The 23,558-nt window shown below is 38.0% G+C and overlaps 1 protein-coding gene across 3 annotated transcripts in view; it reads left to right on the top strand.

Moving 5' to 3' along the window:
• KDM4C (lysine demethylase 4C) overlaps window positions 1-23,558 on the top strand; it is a 436,444-nt gene that overhangs the window by 138,196 nt on the left and 274,690 nt on the right. The window contains exon 9 of one of the 3 annotated variants that reach the window (XM_021063866.1): window positions 19,087-19,614. The exons of the other annotated variants lie outside the window; for them this stretch is intronic. Coding sequence (XP_020919525.1) covers window positions 19,087-19,128 — 42 coding nt within the window. The 3' untranslated portion in view covers window positions 19,129-19,614. Of the gene's footprint in view, window positions 1-19,086; window positions 19,615-23,558 lie in introns of those variants that run through there. 3 annotated transcript variants of the gene reach the window in all.

Here is a 23,558-nt window from a genome sequence, read left to right as displayed (position 1 = left end):
CCACATTTCCGTGTGGACAGAGTGGGAACTGGAGTGTGACCAAGTAACAGGTCGAGAATGGTCCTCTCTGAAGTCTCAGCTGCTAAGCCCAGAAGTGTGAGGTTGTTAAGAATCAGAACTCAGGAGTTCCTGTCGTGGCTCAGTGGTTAGCAAATCGGATTAGGAACCATGAGGTTGCGGGTTCAATCCCTGGCCTTGCTCAGTGGGTTAAGGATCCGGCGTTGCCGTGAGCTGTGGTGTATGTCGCAGATGTGGCTCGGATCCCACATTGCTGTGGCTCTGGCATAGGCCAGCAGCTACAGCTCCAATTCGACCCCTAGCCTGGGAACCTCCATATGCTGCGGGAGTGGCCCAAGAAATGGCAAAAAGACAAAAAAAAAAGGAGAAAAAGAATCAGAGGTGGAGGGGGCGGGGCTCTGGGCCCCAGCTCTTCTTTTTCTTGTGAGCCAGAGAATATTAGCAAAGTCATTTCTTTCTTCTTTTTTTTTTTTTTTTTTTTTTTTTTTTTTTGTCTTTTTGCTATTTCTTGGGCCACTCCCGAGGCATATGGAGGTTCCCAGGCTAGGGGTCCAATCGGAGCTGTAGCCACCGGCCTACACCAGAGCCACAGCAACACAGGATCCGAGCCACGTCTGCGACCTACACCACAGCTCAAGGCAACGCCGGATCATTAACCCACTGAGCAAGGGCAGGGTCCGAACCTGCAACCTCATGGTTCCTAGTTGGATTCGTTCACCACTGTGCCACGACGGGAACTCCCAAAGTCATTTCTTCTTTTTGTTTCTTCCTATAAGTTAAAGACACCTCTCTACCTCATGGATGTATTGTAAGGGGAAAAAGCAAACTTAGATATGTGGATATCCATTCATGCAGTGTTGATTTATATCCTTCACTTTAGTCTAGAGATATGACTGTCTTGGTTCTGGTTATTTTTTACTAGGTACACAGTGTTCAATGGCTATAATGCAGTATTAGCCAGTTAATTTAAAATCATCATAATTATATGTGTTTGAGGTGTTTTTAGTTGTTGACTCTACTCTTTCCTTACTTTTGGTGAGATGATGCTACTCTGAGAATGTGTTAGTTTTCTATTGATGCTGTAGCAAATGACCGTAAAATTAGTGGTTCAAAATAATGCTCATTTACTGTTTTGTAGTCTCATAGGTTAAAGGTCTGACATTGGTCTCACCAGCAAAAATCAAGGTGCTTGCAGGGCTGCATTCCTTGCTGGAAACCCTGGTAAAGAATCCATTTCCTTGCTCAGTCACATTGCCGGCTGAATTCAGTTCCTTGCAGTGGTAGGACTGAGTTCCTGTTTCCTTGCTGCCTGTCAGCCAGGTCTTTGCTCCTAGAGGATTCTCTCAGGTCCCTATGGTGGTCCCCTACATTTCTGAGTAAACATTCCACAGAATCCCTATTGTCATATTAAATAACACATTCATAGACCACAGGGAGTGGATATCTTTGTTGTTAGGGGTGGGACTGAGGGGGCACCATGGTGTGGGGGAGCAGCATTCTTCCTATCGCAGAGTTTCAGTTAATAATTAACATGGTGATATATTAAGAATTTACTTATTCATGTAACTTAAATTATTCCACATAAAAACAGGAAACTAACCTTGGATACAATTTTGAATATTTCACTATAACAGCCTTTGGCTTTCTTATTTATTCCTCAGTATTAGTGTTTTTCTTGGCTCTTCTCAGTTAAGTTCACTTACATTATAATACGCTGTGATGGCATTTTGGGAGAAGATTTTTTATCACTTATTTGACACATATTATTATTGATTTTCAAGTCTGTTTCTTTAGGCAACCTTAAGAATTTACTGTATCTTTTGTATGTGTGTGTATACCTGTGTGTACATGTGTAATTTTTAATTTTAGGAAAATTTGTGAATTGGGCAGTTAGTTTTTGTGTTTTGCTGGGATCAAATGTAATGTAAGGTAAATTAACTATGAATTGCACCTAAGAGACTTTTAACTTTGATGATGACCAAATTTGTTAGTCTTAATTGTCTTCAATTTATTCTAAATGATAACTATTTTAAAAAACAGTTATTTTTCACAAGAGATGATGAGTTATGCATTTGGAGGGATAATTTAAGGAACAATGGCAGGGAGTTCCCTTTGTGGCTCAATGGTTAACAAATCCAACTAGGATCCATGAGGATGCAGGTTTGATCCCTGGCTTCGTTCAGGACCCAGTGTTGCTGTGAGTTGTGGTGTAGGCCAGTGGCTGTAACTCCAGGTCGATCCCTAGGCTGGGAACTTCCATATGCCACAGGTGCGGCCCTAAAAGGCAAAAAAAGAAAAAAAGAAACAATGGTGTACTCTTTCATCAATGAAGCTTTGGGGAGTGACATCTGCTTTACCTGTCACATGTTGATTTGAGTATATAAAAGCATCTGATAGTATTAATTGATGTGGTGCAAAGTGAGAGATCTCTATGGATATTTCGTATATTACAAACAAGTATTTCTAATTTCATAACTTAGAGCTGTTATAAAAGGTTATTTTTTAATATAAAAATGATTTTGAAAAGATAACCCTAGGTTTACAGATATATTGGTGGTCTTTGTTTAGCAGCCAGCAGGCTTTGGTTAATAGGGACCTTTTAAGCCACTTAGGTTGCATAATCTAGTTGGGGACAGAGCTCTGTTTATTCAGGTAGTGCTTTTCAACTCTGTGCCTGGCACCATGTATGTTTCTGTGAATTCATCATTTGGAGGAGCCGGAAGTGAGGATAGAGGTGGCCCTGCAAAGGATCCAGAACTGCTTCCTTTGTCATTGGCTGCTTGACCTCTGGTGGCATCTCGTGCTAAGCCCAAATACTTTCTTCCAAATTTCAGCAAATTCTTGAAGGTTTGATATTCTCAACTAAATAACAACAACAACAACAACAACAACAACAATAATAGCTAAATCTTGTTATGTGGATATTCCATGGCCTGTAGGTATATTCCCGTTTCTAGCACTTAATCCAGATGACCCTTTATTATAGTATCTACCCAAACTACATAAGGCCTTTTTTTGGGTACATAGACGGTGGAGAAGATCTTCAGAAAACAGGCATTGGTGGAGGTGAGCCATGGCAGCAATTTGATTTGACCGTCTCTGTTTCTAAAAATTTCTAATTCCCTAGGACAGAAATGCTGTTCCTCATTTCTGTCTTTCCCTCTTTTCTCCTTAAGGAAGATCATTTTGCATTGACCTGCCAAATATGGCATAACCAAATCCTGTGTCATACTCCAAAAGAGAAGAGCTTTGCCTTCAGAGGACCCACCTACCTAAGAGAACCATTTCATTGAACAGAATTAGGGTTTTTACTGAAAAAAATTGAGAGGATTTTTCATGGTAGCTATGTGCCCAAAAGACTTGTTTTCTTTGTCAGCAAGAAGTTTTCATAAAGAGCAGAAGGGCTTCTAATAAACCTCCATTTGCCAAGCTGTAGTATGAGTGGAACATATAATCCAGTTATTTATTTTAGGCATCTTTCTAGCTTTGAATATCAGAGTAATTTAGAGTGAAACACTCTCTCTCTCTTTTTTTCTAGTAGAGATTTAAATATATGTAACAGATTGCATGGCAATTGGACTAAGATATTGGTCCAGAAACAGAAGACATATTTAAGTGGAATATCTTCTGTTTCTGGAGCATTCTTTCCTTCTGTGGTGAAATGGAGTCCATGATTACTTCTGTGCAGCAGCTATGGTGGCATTCACAGGTCTGCTTCTTGGCTAGGTTGGATCAAAGAGCTGGCCTGCAGGTTGTATTTCATTTTTCCGTTTGGTGGGATGAAGTGCAGTTGTTTTGATGTTCAGTTTGATGGATTTGTTTGCCACTGCATTCATTAGCTTCACATCAAAAAACTGACAGGCTGTTAAATGAAACTTTGGCTTAGATTTTCAGCTTGACTGTTTGGAGACATTTGTGAAGATATTTTGTTTTTGTGTTGTAGCAGCCTCCATGACTGTAATTGTCTCAAAGGGAAGAAAAGTTATTTACTGTACTGATTTTCTTGAGTAAAAAAGAATCATTGTCTGGGGGACAGTCATATCTAGGCTATGCTATCAAAAGCAGTGTATTTATGACAGTATGTGCAGCGTGAGAGACTTATCTACGGCACGATAAATAACCGTACCTTCTTGGAAGGAAAGGTAGTAGTTGGTGACTCCAAAATGATATCTCTTGCTTTACATTAATTTCATTTTAAGTGATAATCTATTAACATGATATGGAAGAAAGTTGAAAAATTGTACTGCAGAGCTGGGGATATTCTCTTATGAACTCCAAGAGCATTACTTCCCTAACTTTAAAGCATTCTGACATTTGAATCCTCAAATGTTTGAACAAGTTTAAAAAGAGATGATAGAATTTTTATTTTCTTTTAAATTGGAAGGGATTTTAACTATTAAATTGTCTTGCATACAAGAACCATGATATGGGCTCATTTTATTTTATATTTTTGTCCTTCTCTAAAAATAAATTTGGTTTTTCTTAATTCATGTAGCATCTGTCCCGAAAAAAATCTTTAATTTTGGGCAGTCTTTATTAAAACAATCAGGGACCATTTTAACAATGAGTCTCTAGGTTATATTTTAATATGCTTTAGATAACAAGTTACTAGTGTAGTGACATTTCTCTGTTCTTTCTGCTTGTGAAGAAAAGAAAATGCAGACTGTGTTGCACATTTAACGGTTTTTGGCATTCCAATTTTGAGAATTTAATTTCTTTGGTATTTTAAATACGAACTTCAGGAGTTTAGTGACTTTATATTCTTCATTTTATCTTTTTACCTCTACTTTGTTTCTGTTTCCTGGATCCTGATAGTACAGTGTAGCTGTGGTGATGAGTGGCTCTGCTCTGCCTTTTTCCAGAGCTTAAAGGGAAGCAGAGAAAATACCATGTAGAGATAAAGAAGCATGTGAAATCACATTGTTAGGAGTTTGTATCCCAACCAGGGACTTAGTGTTTATGTATCTAGAAGAGGTATGAGGAAAGAAAAAATTCGCATTATGCCCCCATTTCATTTTGACAAAGTAATTTTGATAAAGTATTGAGTTGTGGAATTCAGAAAACCTGAGACTTCAAGTGGTGTAAATAGGAAAGCCACCTGATTAGTACATATTGTGTCTCTAGGAGAGATGTCTGGGACTTGAGTCCTCAGAGATGGGGAGCTGATTTCATTTGTCCTAATTTAAATGTGCTGGATTATGGGACATGAATGGAACTAGGTATGTGGTTTAGGACATTGACGTTTAGTTGGCTAGTCTGAAATCAAGATAGTATCTTTTTGAGGTTTTAGTTAACATCTTACGAAGAAGTAAATTGGTAAATTGGCTTTTTTTTTCCCCCCTTTTAGGGCATATGGAGGTTCCCAGGCTAAGGTTCCAATTGGAGCTATAGCTGCCGGCCTACGCCAGAGCCACAGCAACGCAGGATCCAAGCCGTGTCTGCGACCTACACCACAGCTCATGGCAACACTGGATCCTTGACCCACTGAGCGAGGCCAGGGATCAAACCTGCAACCCCATGGTTCCTAGTTGGATTCATTTCCACTGCACCACAGCAGGAACTCCTAAATTGGCTTTTTGAATAACTTATACACTCTACTGAGAAGAATGAATTTATCTTGAAGCTATTCTGCTTTCATACACTTTGAGAGTAATTGGGGCCAATATTGGCTATTCACAGTATATCATGCCTTGTTATTTCTTGCCATCTCTGCCAGTTCAGAGATGATCAGCTGTCTTCTATCCTCCACCAGCTCCCTTTCTCAAACCAGGGGAGTTGGAATGGTGCATAAAGTGAGGATGATGAGGCTGAGATTGGGGGCAGAATGTTGGCCACCCACTGCCCTGTATCCTTCTGGGCTTATCTCCTTGGATGTGGTGACAGCCAAGTGCATGATTTGTTTGATGTAGGTGACAGCCAAGTGCATGATTTGTTGGATCACTTTCAGGATACTCAAGGATTCGGAATGATCCTGTCCCATGTAAGTCACAGTTGTGGCAGCTCCAGCTTCCACCTAGCATTTTTAAAAAAATTTAGATTCTTAAAGCTGATGGACACTTTATTTTGTACTTTTATGCTCTGTTCATAAACCTACATATGAATTTAATTTCTTTGGTATATAAAATTTTGTAGCTCATAGAGCAGCTATCATTACCACTCAAGCTTTGACCATCCTGCTGTCTGATTAAGTTGGGGGGTAAAAACAGTTCTCTACTTCCCTCCTTATTTTGAGGAGTAAGGGGAATTCTGAGCCATCAGTCTGGACAAAAAGCTGTGTGTGTAGAGAATCAGAACAAAGTTGAGAATGCTCCTACCTTGACATAAGTTTTTATGATTATCAAGGACCAAATTTTATTGCAGCACTTACTGAAATGTTGGGAATATTTTGTTTACTATTTCTTTTGCCTTTTCCATTTTTTTTCAGTGTTTACAATAGTAAACATAGTAAAACATTTTTTAAAACGCTCTGTCCTAGATGTGTATTTGGAGAAGAGGTAGATGTTGGGAGTCGGTATTCTGGCCAGTGGTTAACCAGAATTCTAGGATAGTAGTGGGTAGAACATCTGATGGTATTGAGGGAAGCGGGCTGGTCAGCCCCCCTCCCCCACAAGAAGAAAGGGAAAATCATTTGGGCTTTGGGCACCCCCAGAATTTATAGCAGTCAGATACCCTGGTTCCCCATAGCTTCTCATTCTTTCCCACATAGGATTTACCATGTTTTCCAGCTTATGCACCTACCACTGAGAAGACAAATAGTGGTTTATCTAGTAGGGTGTGGTTTCCTTACTTGAGGGATTCAGAGGCAAGTGGTCCTAGGGTTGGTCCATCTCAGCAGTGTCATGAGGTCCCATGCTCTTCTGCTCTTTCTGTCCCACTGTCCTACATGGGAGGGTATTTATTAACAAGCTTGCCACTGTAGTTGTCCTTACTCCTTCCACAGAGGAAGAGGCAAAAGTGCAAGAATGTGGGTCACCCACCTCCCTCTAACTGGGAGGAAAATCTTTCCTTGAAGCCTGCCTGAAAGACTTCCTTTTATATCCCATGGCCAACCAAGAAGGCTAGGGAAGTAAATGGCAAATCATTCTGGGAGAGCAGCTGTTATCTGTTGGTCCCTGTGCTTCAGTTAAGAGTAAATATAACCTGTTTGGATGTGTGGTCTTTGCATGGTGGATCCATGCTTAGACTGAAGCAGCTGTACCGAACTCTGTAGAGCTTTAAAGGAATGGACCTCTGGCCCCACCTAGACCCATAATATAAGAATTTCTAGAGAAGGGACTCAGCATTTGCATTTAAATAACTACCCTAGGTGAGTCTGTTGGATGCTTTGCACTGAGAACTATAGGTCTTCAGTAAATTAAATAGGACTTTGTTCTGTTTTGCTTTTTTAGTTTCAGCTTATGTTCACTGACAGCTCTGTCAAAGAGACCAAAATAATAAATGTAATTTATATATAAATATCATAATGTATACTGTTATTATACTTAATTTTCTTTTCAGATCCTAAGCTTTCCAGTCTATACATGACATCCATTTTTACAACCTAACTCATTGCATCTGTTCAGATGATGAAGGCTAAGATTTCATGGCAGGAATGGAAATGATTGATTTGAAAGGGGTTTTTTGGGCAATGTAAGAAAAAGGAAACATGGACTGTTTGAATAAAGCCAGTCTCCTTCTCACACCAATAAACTGATTTTCTTTGGGAAGACCTTTCTGCCTTGCTAAGACTATAATGTTAAAATAGTGTTCCTGCTCCTAACTTTATTCGAAAGCTGTGCTGAAAGTGTTCACATAATGATTAGGAGGCAACATTGTGAGGGGTAGAGAGAGCCCAGTTTGTAGCTGGTGGGGCTGTGTTTGCATATGGACACTGCTGCTTGCTCTCGATTGATCTTGCTAGCAGTTTGATTCACTTGATGACTTGATGATCTGGAAGGCTTGCCAACCAAGGTCACTGTTCCCTTTCCTTCAGGGTATTTGCAGGTACTCATTATTTGCTGACAGGACAAAAGCAACATGTGCAAATGCCCAGTTTGAAGCTTTGATGTGGGAGTCTTGGCTCCTTGATCATTTGATATGACTTCTTGGAATCAAAAGAAAGTTTTAATGGAATTTCACTGAGGTCAGTTGCTATAATTAGACTTTAATCTGTGGATCCATAGTCTGTCCTCCTGCTCTGAGCAAGGAGGTAGAAAGTGTGAGCACACTTCTCCTTGGACCTGCTTGTGGGAACTGCAGCCTGGAAATTCCCACGGGGGCTATAACCTTGGCAGCACTCTCACACCAGGGCCCCCTCTCAGGCAGAAGCCTTCAGGTAATGAAGGTAATAGGTGAATAGCTAATCTACATTACTGTTTTAACAGTTCTGCACCTTTGCAATTAGGAAAAGTCAGAGCGTGAGCCAATTCAAATAGGAAAAGCATCCCGGCTAAACAACAAGGTCTTAGTGTGCAGCACAGGGAACTATATCCAGTCTCCTGGGATAGACCATGATGGAAAAGAATAACAAAAGGAATGCATATATGTGTACAACTGAATCACCTTGCTGTACAGCAGAAATTAGCACAATTTTGTAAATCAACCATACACGAATTAAAAAAAAAAAAAGGAAAGGTATCCCCACTTGGGCTGACCCTAAAAAGTCTGTTATAATGTACAAGCTCAGTGCTTGGTTTCTTCCCTCCTTCAGCTATGCTTAGTATTTTAAATTTACTATGATTTTATCCCCTACAAACTGTATTTGGTAATATTTTTCATCTCTTTCTGAAATGAGGAAGGTAAAGAAAGGGCATCTTCTGGTCACTCCGGATACTCTACAAGGATGATTTCCAGCACAATAGTGTGGAGCAATACTTGATTCTTTGTGTCTCTGTGTGTGAAATTTAGTGCTCACAACTAATTCTGTCCCAAGTAATTTTTGTTTCATTTGTATTGATCAGTTCACATTTTCCCAAGTGCTGTCTTTAAGTGAGGGCAATATCAGTACTTGTGTGCCTATTGTTATAATGCTGAGTGCAGTTTTTAGTATGGTTTCCTGTGTCATTGTTTGATATTTTCATTTTTTATTGTTCTTGAGTGTGACCAATGAAAAAAAAGGAAAATTTCAACTTTGATTTATGATGTCATTAAAAATATGAAGAAATAAAATCTTAATATTGGGGAATTGTCTTTTTTGTAGTCATAAATAGTAGTATTTTGGAGGGCAGGGGATAAGGGTTATGAGTATATATCTCACCTTTATTGTTATTATTTTATAGTCTTTGAGGAAAAGGTGAGAAAAACATATTAAGGAAGAAAAATTTAGCATGCCTTATATTCCATGTGTGATATCAAGGTTAGTTTTATAAAATTAATTATATCTTGCATCTCCCTTTAAGATGCTTAATTAGAAATATAGCTCAAGTAGTGATTGAGGTTCCATGGTCTGCATAGTGTTGCCATCCGCATCACTCAAGGGACAATACAGGACAATACAGGATGGTGGAGGGGGCTGTGGCTCTTGACTCTCTCTCAGGCTATATGTAATTCTGCTGAGCTTCATTTTTCTCCTGTTTTAGGGGAGCATTGTTGTGCAGTGGTGAAGGCAGATGAGGTCAAGGACTGGCCAGGCTCTGATTCAAATTCTGCCTTTTCCTTTTACAACTGTGGGATTGGAGGAAGTTCTTAATCATCCTCTCTAAATATCCTTTTCCTATGTGTAAAATGTAGATGATCACTTCTTAAAAATTGTTCTTGAAAATTAAATTAAATTAAATTAAGCCTTGGGAGTTCCCATTGTCGTGCAGCAGAAACAAATCCTACTAGGAACCATGAGGTTGCAGGTTAGATCCCTGGCCTTGCTCAGTAGTTAGGGATCTGGTGTTGCTGTGAGCCATAGTGTAGGTCACAGATGCGGCTTCGATCCTATGCTGCTGTGGCTGTGGCATAGGCTGGCAGCTGTAGCTCTGATTGGACCCCTAGCCTGGGAACCTCCATATGCCGTGGGTACGGCCCTAAAAAAAAAAAAAAAAAGAAAAACAAAAAATGATGAAAGGAGCCTTGCAGAGTTGTAGTGGAGACTAGATAGGTGTGTGGTGGATTAGGATTGTGTTTTCTCTGCATCTTTCTTTCATAGTTCCAGTTGGGGACTTGATCCAGGCTCAGTGGTGTGCCTGGCTGGTCCAAGAGAACTCCCATTTCCTTCTCCAGCAATGATGGATCAGATCAGTGGGCCAGTTGTGGCCAAAGAGAAAGGAGAGTAGAGTTGGTGGAGATGTAGAAGAAAGTGCCAGCTTGCCCTAGGAGAGTAATGGGAGGCTGTTTCTCTAGGTGAGGGCAAGGAAGCACTGAAGTCTGCAGCCTATGCTATGGATGTGCCCCCCCCCAAAAAAAAAAAAGAAAAAAAAAAGAAATACAAGTGTTTATTGTTCCATCTCCAGAGTACTTCTTTCTTTAATAAAGGGGCTTTTGGAGGCTAATTTTGAAGGCTAGTTTGAGTGCAATCAAACAAAAACCCAATCCAGTCACACACGCTTGTGTTGGAATTCTGGTTCTGTTTGGGGTTACTTGTGTGAGCCTCCATGAGCTGTATGTAGTTTTTCCCGCCTGTAAAGAGGGCTTTACCTGATGCCTCCCCAGTCCATGGAAGGGTGGAAGCCGTAGTAGGGGCAGGCACCTTGCACCATGCCTCTCCCATCGAGTATGTTTTTAAAAAGCCATTCATCTTGGGTCATTTCTAAGTCAGGGAACTCCTTGCTACTATTTGGGGAAGACTGGTGGAGTTCAGGTCTGAGGTACTGAGAAGCAGTGGCTGTGGGCTTAGTATTTGCAGCATAAGTGCTAACAGCAGGCGAGGCAGATGGATTGCCTTATATATTTCTACTGAATTCTGAAATCCACTCACATTTACTTTCTGCCAAAAATGAGGGCAGTATGAAAAGAAGTGACATCATCTAACAGTATTTGGGGTTCTGCAAGGCCAGATTGCTGAGAGGAGGATTTTGAAGGAGCTGTTGCTTATGTGTTCAGAAACATACTGTGGCTCTTGGGCCCTTTGTTGAACTTGAAATACTGTGAGTTGTAAATCTCTGGAAAGAAAACCATCATGAATGTTGTAGATCCCTGCTAAGTTTGACTCGACTCTACACATGGCTTTAAAATACTTCATACATACTTGAATTAAGATAAAAGTATAGGTAGTTTCCAGTAACTTTCTAAATTTTCATGGAATATATTTTTATAAGACCTCATAATAATTTTCAGTGTTTCTTATATCCCTACTTCTCAAGAATATATATTCTGTCTCTTAGGTGTTAATTTTTTTTTTTTAAATCGGACTGTTCTGATGATTACCAAAATAGCATGAAGACCTGTTTCTTTGCAGGTAAATAAAATTGAAAAATTTTTCAAAGTTTAGTAATATTCAAAGTAATAGTGAATGATTGCTTTTTCTTATATTAGTAAAGACAAATGGAAAATTCCCAGTGTTCATGAGAATGTGTTTGTTAGAGTAAGCACTATGCATATCTGTTGGGGGCAGTGTAATTGGTATGTGTCCTGAAAAGCAGGAAGGTAGTGTGTATCAATACCCCTCAACATCTCTATGCCCTTTGACCCATTTATTACACCCTAGGAAATAATCAGAAATGCAGACAAAAGTTCACTTACAAAGATAAGTTGTAGTGCTAGTTTTATCAGCAAAAATTGAATTATAACTAACATGTCCAGTGATACAAGAACCATTGAGTAAATTATGGCCTGCCCATGTCCTAGGATCCTTTTAATTTTACAGAATATTATCTGAAAGGAGATCGCAGTGGTTCTTAATATTGTTACTCATTGTTGAAATGTGTAACGATAGAAAAATATATGCCCATGGCTAAAAAAAGAGTACAGAAGAATATTTGATGACATTCCAGTCCTTTCCCTAAAGGTAAAACTGTTAGCAGTTCCTTATATCTTCCTTCAAAAATATTAAATATGGGAGTTCCCATCATGGCTCAGCGGTTAACGAATCCGACTAGGAACCACGAGGTTGCAGATTCGATCCCTGGCCTTGCTCAGTGGGTTAATGATCCGGCGTTGCCGTGAGTTGTGGTGTAGGGCACAGACGTGGCTCGGATCTGGTGTTGCTGTGGCTCTGGCATAGGCTGGAGGCTACAGCTCTGCTTCAACCCCTAGCCTGGGAACTTCCATATGCTGCAGGAGCAGCCCGAGAAAAGGCAGAAAGACAAAAAAAAAAAAAAAAAAAAAAAAAATTAAATATGTATGTCTATACCTTTAAAAAAATCCACACAAAATTAATCAATATTGTTCACATTATTTTCCAATATCTTTCCTTTTAACATCTTTCCTTTTAAATACATCTTTCATTAATGCAAGCAAAACATTTTTAGGTATAGACATTTATTAGAAAAATCTAGCTTATCCCAGTAGAGTATGACAGGTGGTTGCAGTGGTTTTTTTTCTGAGGGGCATCACAGAACCACAGGAGTGCAAAGAGTTCACTGCACAGATCTTGTTAACAAATCAGGACTTTGAAAATGAACACCTTAGTTCATTGCTTTGTTTCCATTCCCCCGTGCAGAGCAGATGGCGAGGTGGACCTGGGGTGCTCGTGCGTTTCCAGTCCTGTCTTTGTTGACAGCCTTGCTTGCACCAGCATCTCAACTTATTCCACCACAGTTAGTATTGGAAGATGGTTGATGTCATCAGAGTTTCTGTTTTACTGAATGACAGCATTTCTGTGTCCTCATTTTTGAAGGATTGAATTGGTTAAATAAATTTTATGAAGTTCCCTTAGAGTTGTATTTCTCTGTTCTCATAAAGGATAATCCTAGTGAATTTGGGAAGCATGGAAAAAGGAACTGAATGACTTTTGTCAATAGTTCTGTGATAAAGGGAGATTGAAATAGGAATGGCACAAAGAGGGGATAAAACCCAGCCTGGTTTCTAAGTATACACATAGGGAAGAAGCCTCCATAAAATAAGAAAATGCCAACTGCAATAATCATAAAGGAGACTCTAGATTTAAAACATGTATATGAAGTAAGACAGTCAGGAAATTATTGCCCATTGTTGCAAGAGAGCAGATGGTGCTTAATTTTATGTCATTCTTAAACTCAGACAACCAAAGAGCATATACCATTTATGTTTAAAAAGTTTAGTGCAAACTTTTCTGTTTTGGGGGGATGCCAAAATAGAACTGAAGGCTCTCTTGGCTGGGAATTGGAAGCATAGATGAGGGAAAAGATTGGTAAGAAAGCAGCGTTCCAAGCCCTGCTCAGCTCCTGTTTGAACTTCTTTTCTGTTCTGCATTTTCCCCTCAGTGGCTCTGGGTGAGTACCTTGATGTTAAATGTTTAAGTTCTGAAGTGTTTAGATTATGTCTTTAAAGCCATATCCATTTAGGTACATGGTCATAGTTTTTAGAAAATGTGATTTCGTGCTCTGGTATTTCACATTTGATTAGAGAGAATGTTAGAAAGGTTTTTCAAATTTCGGTGCTATTTACACTCAGGACCTTCCAAATGAGTGCTGAATTTGATGTCCTAAAATGTTTAGTTTGAGTCAGCGTGACCAGGACCTCTTAGTAGATAAACTGCTGTTCTCAGGTTTATATGCAGGTTCACACTGTAGTGGTGTGTTTTAAAAGGCGTTTCTTTAGTGTAGGCACCTCATCATCAATTCATGGTGCTTTTTTGCCAAATTACTATACACCAATATTTGCTGGGGCTCCTGAGATGGAAAGTGTGGCAAAGTGAAATCAGCTGTGATTACTTAGTGCTGCTGTGCTGAGCTGAACACAAATTCCTTTACAGTTCCTGTTACCACTTTACTGTTTGTTCTCATCGGTGATCCTGTCTGTCAGAGCAGCCTATATGAAAATGAATACAGGGAATTGGAAATCCAGATCCATATTTCTAGTCTTTGAGTTGTGTGGTGAAGTCCATACTCAGCTACTGAGTAACATACCAGAAAAGTTGGGGGTAATGCAATTCACTGTGTTTTCAAAGAAATTTTTTGAGGTTGGAAAGTTTGTAGATCTAGAACTTCAGTAGGTACATGTAGAGTTTAGGGTTTTTTTTAGATTGATATAATGCGCTTTGGGTTGATTTCATTCTAAGAGAGCCCCTTCCCCCCCGTTTATATTCGGCATTTAACTTCTGGAATCACTAGACGTGATAGCATATTGAATTAGATTTTATTTTTTTTTACTATTACTGTTTCTTTAATGATTCAGAAGATAACATCTTTGATATCTTTTTTGTTAAATTTTATTAGAACATAATTGATATATAATGTGTTAGTTTCAGGTGTACAGCAAAGTGAATTGGTTATACACAGACACACACATATATATATAATTCTTTATATAAATATGTATAAAGATATATTTATATAATTCTTTTAATATAAATATGTAATTATATTTATATAATTCTTTATATAAATATATATAAAAATATATTTATATGTATGTATTTTCTTTTTTCATATTCTTTTCCCATGTAGGTTATTGTAGAATATTGAGTAGAGTTCCCTGTGCTATGTAATAGGTACTTGTTAGTTATCTACTTTATATATAATAGTGTGTATATGTTAATCCAAAACTCCTAATTTATCCCTTCTCCCCACGTTTCCCCTTTGGTAACCATAAGATTGATTTTGAAATCTGTGTCTGTTTCTATTTTGTAAATAAGTACATTGCATCATTTTAAAGTCATCTTCCACATATAATCAATATCATGTGATATTTGTCTTTCACTGTCTGACTAGCTTCACTTATGAGAGTTCCATTCCATCCGTATTGCTGCAAATGGCATTATTTCATTATTTTTTATGGCTGCATAACAATCCATTGTATATACATACCACATCTTCTTTGTCCATTCCTCTCATGGTGGACATTTAGGTTGCTTCCAACCTAAATGGGGTGCATGTATCTTTTTGAATTATAGTTTTGTCTAAATATATTCCCAGGAGCAGGACTGCTGTATCATATGGTATTTCTATTTGTAGTTTTTTGAGGACTCTCCATACTGTTCTCCTTAGTGGTTGTACCAGTTTACATTCCCAGCAACAGTGTAGGAGGGTTCCCTTTTCTCCACACCCTCTCCACCGTTTATTGTTTGTGGTCTTTTCTTTTTTTTTTTTTCCTTTCTTGGCTACCCCAAAGCATATGGAGAGTTCCTGGGCCAGGGATTAGATCTGAGCCACAGTTGCCACCCAAGCCACAGCTTCAGCAACACTGGATCCTCTAACCCAATGCACTGGGCCAGACTAGGGATGGAACCTGAGTCCTGGAGCTGCAGGGATGCCATCAATCCTGTTGTGCCACAGTGGGAACACCAGTTTGCAGTTTTTTGATGATGATCATTCTGACTGGTGTAAGGTGATACCTCACTGTAGTTTTGATTTGCATTTCTCTATTAATTAGTAATGTCGAGCATCTTTTCATGTGCTTTTTGGCCATCTGTATGCTTCCTTTGAAGAAATGTCTATTTAGATCTTCTACCCATGTTTTGATTAGGTTTTTTTTTATATAAAACTGCCTTAATTGTTTGTATATTTTGAAGATTAATCCCTTGTTGGTTGGTTGCTTTGTTTGCAAATATGTTCTCCCATTCTGTGGATTGTCTTTTTGTTTATGATTTTCTTTGCTATGCAAAAGCTTTTAAGTTTAAAATGGTCTTATTTGTTTACTTTTGTTTTTATTTTTGTTACTCTAGGAGATAGATCAAAAAAGAAATGGTTGTGATTTAGAGAGTGTTCTGCTTATGCTTTCCTCCAAGAGTTTTATAATATTTAGCCTTATATTTGGGTCTTTAATCCATTTTGAGTTTATTTTTGTGTATAGTGTTATGAAATGTTCTAATTTCATGCTTTTTCATGTTACAGTTTTTCTAGCACCACTTATTGTAGAGACTCTTTTCTTCCATTGTATATTCTCACCTACTTTGTCATAGATTAGTTGACCATAGGTGCATGGGTTTATTTCTGGGCTTTCTATGCTGTTCCATTGATCTATATTTCTGGTTTTTTGTCACTACCATACTGTTTTGATGACTGTAGCTTTGCAGTATTGTCTGAAGCCAGGGGGCCTGATTCCTCCAGTTCTGTTTTTCTTTTTCAAGATTGCTTTGGCTATTCAGGGTATTTTGTGTTTCTACAATAATTAATTTTTTTTATTCCAGTTCTGTGAAAAATGTTAGTGGTAATTTGATAGGAAGTGCATTGAATCTGTAGGTTGTCTTGTTAGTGTAGTCATTTTAACAATATTGATTCTTCTAATCCAAGAGCATGGTATATCTTTCCATCTGTTTGTGTCATCTTTGATTTCTTTTATCAGCATCTGATAATTTTCAGAGTACAGATCTTTTGCCTCCTTAGGTAGTCTTATTCCTAGGTATTTAATTCTTTTTGATGCAATGACAAATGGAGAGTCAGACTTATGATTCTTTGGATTTACAATTATTAAGCTTTGAAGTGAAGAATGCTTCTTATTTATTCAAACTCCACAGAATAAAGCCGAACAGGTGTCTCTAGGAAAGGAATTGTCTTCAGTGGATGTCATGCATCCATCTTCCCACTGCTTGTTGTCTTGATTACTCAATAGGGTATGTGGTCAAAATAGTTCTCAGTGGGTGTAACAGAGGTTCTGAGCGTTTTGCTTCAGTGCATTTGTATCTAAAGCAAAAGTCTTGGAACCACTAATCGTGTCCACCAAATTTCTTAAGACTGACATTGAATTTAATTCAACATCTATTAATTACCTGCTGCGTAATGACTTGCAGTGGACTTTTGGGAGGAGGCCTCTAGTCTTATAGTCTAGTTGTTCTGATACTGTGGGTGCATAGAGTCAGTTTGATGAGATCTTGAGCCCATTTCCTAGGCTGGGCTTTCTGTCATGCATATAAGCATATTTTTTTAAAATGGAATATTATTGAATGTATAATTTTACGTTTTGCTTATATCTTTATTGTTTTTGAATATTTTCTCATGCCACTTTAGAATTTTCAAAAATACTGTTTAAAATAGATGAGTGTTTTATCCTATGAATGTACCTTAATTTAACTGTTTGTTGTTATAGAGTTTGGTTATTCACAAATTTCAGTATTACAAGTTATACTGAAGTAAAGAATTTTATGCATAAATTGCTGTCCAACTTTCTTTTTTCTCAAGAGATAGAATTTTAGAAGGGTAATTATTGAGTCAAATAATATTTGGACACATGTTGTCAGATTGTTTCCAGAATTTGTATTCACATAGGCAACATAAAAATGACTTTTGCCAACACCGGGATTGTTATTAAAATAATTGTCCTCTTTTAAATAAAGTATAATCTTATTTTTTATTTTCATTTTAAAAATTACTAGGGGATTTGAATAATTTTAATTGCCTGTGTTTTCTATTCATATTTTAGTATTTGAAAATATTCTCATGAGTATTATTATGAATTATGGATAAGAACCTTTGGCTTTATTTTCCACAAATATTCTCAGTTTGTTTGCTTTCTAATTGTGTCAGCGCATTTTTTATATTTTTATTTACAGGAGTCAGTGTTTGCTTATGGCCCAAGGATTGAGACTGTGTTCCTCTTTTCTTCTTAGCTGCCACTGTATAGCCACCTGCACTTCCAGTATTTTCTCCAAAAACTGGCAGTGAAACAGGCATAGACTTCATAATTCCCACTCTGTTCTTGCAGCAAATTGTTGATGTCCTTTTGGATTAAGACTCACACTGCTAGTAATTGAGGGGAAACAGTAGATTGAAAGTCACCCTTTGTGGGAACCTCAGAGGCTCTAAGTGGGATTATATCCCATCTGCCTTGTAACATCAGGGGACAAGGGTTGTCTTTCCCATGGTTCCTCTGTCCATGCAGTTGAATAAGAAGGTCCTTACTGTTTCCAGGCTCTTGACCAACATTTTCAGTTTCATTGCCCAGTTTTCACCTATGATGCTTCAGCTTGTCTTGACTATTTTCTGTTCCCTAAAAATGTTTACAGTGTTTAAGTTATTGATTATACATGGAAAGTTGTCTTCACAAAGCTTGCAGAAATTCTAGCCATCCTTGAAAGTTCAGCTTGGTATCTCTTCTCTCCCATGAAGCTTTTCTTGGGGCAGGTTTGTTCTGTTAATTGTGTCCTTGCCCATCTATGTCCCCTGCCACATCAAAGAGATGCTTTTTAATGGATTCATCTTCACAGAGCAGGATTTGTCATCATGATAACCAAGAGGTCAAGAAAAAGTATTCCTCTGCCCACGATTCCCAGATGCAATGACTATAAAACCAGACCCAATCCAAACACAGTGATCTTGACTTGAGTTAAAATCTAGGAAAGCATATAGAAAGGAAACTACATTCTTGGGGAAAGAGAAATAGCACACAGAGGGAAATAAATGGGTATTCAACATAAAGTCAAGACACAACTGTAGATTAAATGTTCATTCGTTCACTAAGCGATTCATTAACAGAGAATGATTAAACTCTTTGGGATTGAAAGTTTTCAAGGGGGAGAAAAACTTGCTAAAGGTCCGTTCCAGTCTCTAGATCAGTGGTTTTACAGGGTATATGTGTGGAGATGTGCAGACATTAGAGTATGTGCCTCAATAAATTCAACAGGGAGGAGCCTGATGATAGCTTGGGTATTGGTGACTGTGCTGTTTATTAATAAATCTTCAGCGTCAATTTATAGCTAAGTGAAATGAGGACGAAGCCACCCTGTTTTATACCTTTGGTATGTTGTGGTTTAAGCTCCACAGCAGAACTAATTACTGGAGTTGTATGGGCTACCGAACAAAGACAAGGAAGCTTGAACTTCAAAGAAGTGTGCTGTTGATAGAATTACTTGGATTTTCAGTTGGAGATTTTAACTGCGGTATAAAATGAAGTCATAAAATGAGGAGAGATCATTGGGATGCTATATGGTTGTAAAAGTATGTCATTCTTAGGGTTACCTTCTCACTGTTTTTAGGAGCTTTTGATACTTCTTTACTGTAAAGGAAGTATTTTTAAATAGTCAAAAACATGGATACTCAGATAGTGTTATTCACAAATACATGATATGCATTTTTTTCCTCTCTATAGGCACAACTTTTGGTTTTTAAAGATTTGAACTCGAGTCACTGAAAAAGGTTGGCACTACATATTTTATGTATTAATTGTGTACAACAGTAGACTGAAGTGAGTTTTAAAATCAAGTTGCTTTTAAATGTTAGTTTGGCTGAAATAAAAACTGCACTGCATTTCTGCTGTGCAGCTGCTGAAAAAAAGGTGATAAATTGATATGTACTGATACGATGAAGATCTCCAAAAATGTAATGTTAAGTAACAAAGATCTAGTTAACATTACTTTGTATAGTGTCAAACTGTATTTTTTAAAAAAATCATCTTAAAATATGTAAATGGTTAGAAAAAGAAATAAAAGGATTCGTATGGTTGATTATGGTGGCCTTTGGCCAAAGGAATGAATTTGAAGTGTGTCAATTAGGGACCCTCACATTTTATGTACTCTTTTTGTTTTTTAGGTTTTTATTTTTTCTATTATAGTTGATTTACATTGTTCTGTAAATTTCTGCTATACAGCAAAGTAACCCAGTCATATGTGTGTGTGTGTGTATTTATGTATATTCTTTTTCTCACATTATCCTCCATCATGTTCCATCACAAGTGACTAGATACAGTTCCCTGTGCTATACAGCAGGATCTCATTTCTCATCCACTCCAAATGCAATAGTTTGCATTTACTAACCCCAAACTCCTAGTCCATCCCACTCCCAGCCTCTCTCCCTTGGCAACCACAAGTTTGTTCTCCAAGTCCATGAGTTTGTTTCTTTTCTATGGAAAGGTTAATTTGTGCCATATATTAGATTTCAGGTATAAGTGAAATCATATGGTATATGTCTTTCTCTTTCTCACTTCCTTCACTTAGTATGAGAGTCTCTAGTTCCATCCAGGTTGCTGCAAATGGCATTATTTTGTTCTTTGTTATGGCTGAGTAGTATTCCATTGTGTATATGTACCACATCTTCTTAATCCATTCATCTGTCGATGGACATTTGGGTTGTTTCCATGTATTGGATATTTTGAATAATGCTACAGTGAACATAGGGGTGCATGTATCTTTTTGAATGAAAGGTTTGTCTGGGTATATGTCCAGGAGTAGGATTGCTGGATCATATGGTGATTTTATGTTTAGTTTTCTGAAGTACCTCCATACTGTTTTCCATAGTGGTCATACCAATTTACATTCCCACCAGCAGTGTAGGAGGATTCCCTTTTCTTCACTCTCTCTCCAGCATTTATTACTTGTTGACTTGTTAATGATGGCCATTCTGACTGGTGTGAGGTGGTACCTTATGGTAGTTTTGATTTGCATTTCTCTAATAATTAGTGATGTTGAGAATTTTTTAATGTGTCTGTTGGCCATCTATATGCCTTCTTTGGAGAAATGTCTATTCAGGTCTTCTGCCCATTTTTCAGTTGGATTGTTTTTTGTTTTTTTGTTTTTTTTTGTTTTTTTTTGCTATTGAGTTGTCTGAGTTTTGGGTATATTTTGGAGATTAAGCCCCTGTCAGTTGAATCATTTGATGATACATTCTCCCATCCTGTAGGTTGTCTTTTTTTTTATGGTTTCCTTTGCTGTCCAAAAGCATGTAAGTTTGATTAGATCCCATTGGTTTGTTTTTGTTTTTATTTCTGTTGTCTTGGGAAACTAAGAAAACATTTGTTTGGTTGATGTCAGAGAAGGTTTTGCCTATGTTCTCTTCTAGAAGCTTGATGGTGTCTTGTCTTATGTTTAAGTCTTTAAGCCATTTTGAATTTATTTTTGTGCTTTGTGTGAGGATGTGTTCTAGTTTCGTTGATTTACATGCAGCTGTCCAGTTTTCCCAGAACCACTTACCAAAGAGACTGTCTTTTTCCCATTTTATATTCTTACCTCTTTTGTTGAAGATTAACTTACTGGTGTTTATTTCTGGGTGTCTGGGTTTATTTCTGAGTCCTCTGTCCAGTTCCATTGGTCTGTATGTCTGTTTTGGTACCAGTGGCACACTGTCTTGATTACTATTGCTTTGTAATTTTGTCTGAAGTGTGGAAAGAGTTATGCCTCCTGCTTGGTTTTTATTCCTCAGGATTGCTTTGGCAATTCGGGGTCTTTTTATATGGGTCCCTGTACATTTTTGGATTGTTTGTTCTAATTCTGTGAAAAATGTCATGTGTAATTTGATAGGGATTGCATTGAATCTGTAGATTGCTTTGGGTAGTATGGCTGTTTTTGCTATATTAATTCTTCCAGTCTAGGAGCATGGAATATCTTCCATTGCTTTGAATCCTATGTAATTTCCTTGATTAATATTTTATAGTTCTTAGCATATAAGTCTTTCACCTCCTTGATCAGGTTTATTCCTAGGTATTTAATTTTTTGGGGTGTGATTTTAAAAGATATTGTATTTTTATATTCCTTTTCTAATATTTCATTGTTAGTATACAGAAATGCAGGTGATTTCTGAATGTTAATCTTGTATCCTGCTACTTTGCTGAATTCGTTGATCAGTTCCAGTAGTTTTTGTGTGGCATCCTTAGGGTTTTCTATATATAGTATCAGGTCATCTGCATGTAGTGACAATTTTACCTCTTCTCTTCCAACTTGGATACCTTTTATTTCTTTTATGTTTCTGGTTGCTGTGGCTAGGACTTCCAATACTATGTTGAATAACAGTGGTGAGAGTGGGCATCCTTGCTTGTTCCAGATTTTAGTGGGAATGCTTTCACATTTTCTCCATTGAGTGTTATATTGGCTGTGGGTTTGTCATAAATGGCTTTGATTATGTTAAGGTATGTTCCCTCTGTACCCACTTTGGTAAGAGATTTTATCATGAATGGATGTTGGACTTGGTGAAATGCTCTTTTTTCATCTATTGAGATGATCATGTGATTTTTTTACTTTTTTTTTGTTAGTGTGGTGTTTGATGATTGATTTGCGTATGTTGACCCATTCTTTCAGACCTGTAATGAGTCCCACTTGGTCGTGGTGTATGATCAATATGTTGTTGGATTTGGTTGGCTTAAATTTTGTTGAAAATTTTTGTGTCTATATTCATCAACTATATTGGCCTATAATTTTTCTTTTTTGATAGTGTCTTTGTCTGTTTGGCATTAGGGTGATGGTGGCTTCATAGAATATCTTTCGGAGTGTTCCTTCTTCTTTAACCTTTGGGAAAATTTTAAGACAGATGGATTTAAGTTCTTCTTTGTATGTTTGATACAATTTTGCCTGTGAAGCCATCTGGTCCTAGACTTTTGCTTTGAAGGGTGTGTTTTCATGACATTCAATTTTATTTCTAGTGATTGGTCTGTTCGGTTGATCTATTTCTTCTTAATTCAGTTTTGGTGGGCTGTCTCTAGAAATTTTTCTATTTCTTCTAGGTTGTTAAACTTATTGACATATAATTGTTCATAGTATTCTGGGTTTTTTTTTTTTTTGTATTTCTATGGTATTTGTTGAGATTTCTCCTTCTCTCAGCCTCCCCAACAATGGTGCCTTGCTTCCATGGGCCTAGACCTCCTCCTGGGTTCCCTCAGCTGTGGCACTCCATTCCCCAGCATGTGGTTCAGCACTTCCTAGCCCCTCAGGCTGTCTTCACACAGCCAACCATAGTCCTCTCTCTGGAGCTGACCTGCAGAGCCTGAGTTTCAGTGGCTAGCCCCCTTCTGAGCATCTCAGGCTGTGGTATTCTGGGGAGGTGGAACTGATGGTCTGTGTGGCTCTTTCTCTGCTTTGCCCTCTTCAGTCTGGCTCCTGCACTTTTCTCCAAGGCTTTGAGGTCCTTCCATCTCAGCTCATCTCCCTGTCAGTTAGGTGGCTTCCCAGGGTGCGGGTTCCTTTCCTCTTCACAGCTTCCTCTTAGGAGTGCTGGTCCTATCCTAATTCCTTTTTTTCCATTTTCTCCCTCTCTCTCTTTTTACTTTTGTTCTACACAGTTATGTGGAGGATTTCTTGCCCCTTTTTAGAGGTTTAATGTCTTCTGCCAGCATTCAGTAGATGTTCTGTGTGAATTGTTCTACACGAAGTTTTTTTGATGTATTTGTGGGAGAAGGTAAGCACCATATCTTACTCCTCCACCATCTTGATCTTACCTCTGAAACTCTTATTTGTAAGTCATTAATAATTACCATGGCTAAAATCACTGAATCTACTTTGTATCAGGCATAAACCTAACTTACACTAACTCATCGACATTTAACAACTATCCTATGAGACAGGCAGTGTGGGGAATATTGAAGTGTCGAAAGGCACAAATGAGGATCAGCCCAAAGGAGAGTAGAAAAACTGGGTAAAAACAGGCAGTTCATCAAAGAGGTAATATAGTAAGCTAACTACAGAACTTTAGTTTAATGTCATTAGTAGCTATAGAAATGCAAAAAGGTGAGTGCTGTTTCTCATCTCTCGATTGTCAAAGAAGACAAAAGAAAACTCCCAGTATTGTTAATAGCTATGCAAATTGGTATAATTTAAAGCATGCCTAGGCCACCAGCCTTAGAAATAAGTGTGTCCCATG

The sequence above is a fragment of the Sus scrofa genome, chromosome 1, assembly GCF_000003025.6.
Source record: "Sus scrofa isolate TJ Tabasco breed Duroc chromosome 1, Sscrofa11.1, whole genome shotgun sequence".
Taxonomy (NCBI): domain Eukaryota; kingdom Metazoa; phylum Chordata; class Mammalia; order Artiodactyla; family Suidae; genus Sus; species Sus scrofa.
Note: the sequence above shows the minus strand (reverse complement) of the source record. Positions and strands in the feature narration are given on the sequence as shown.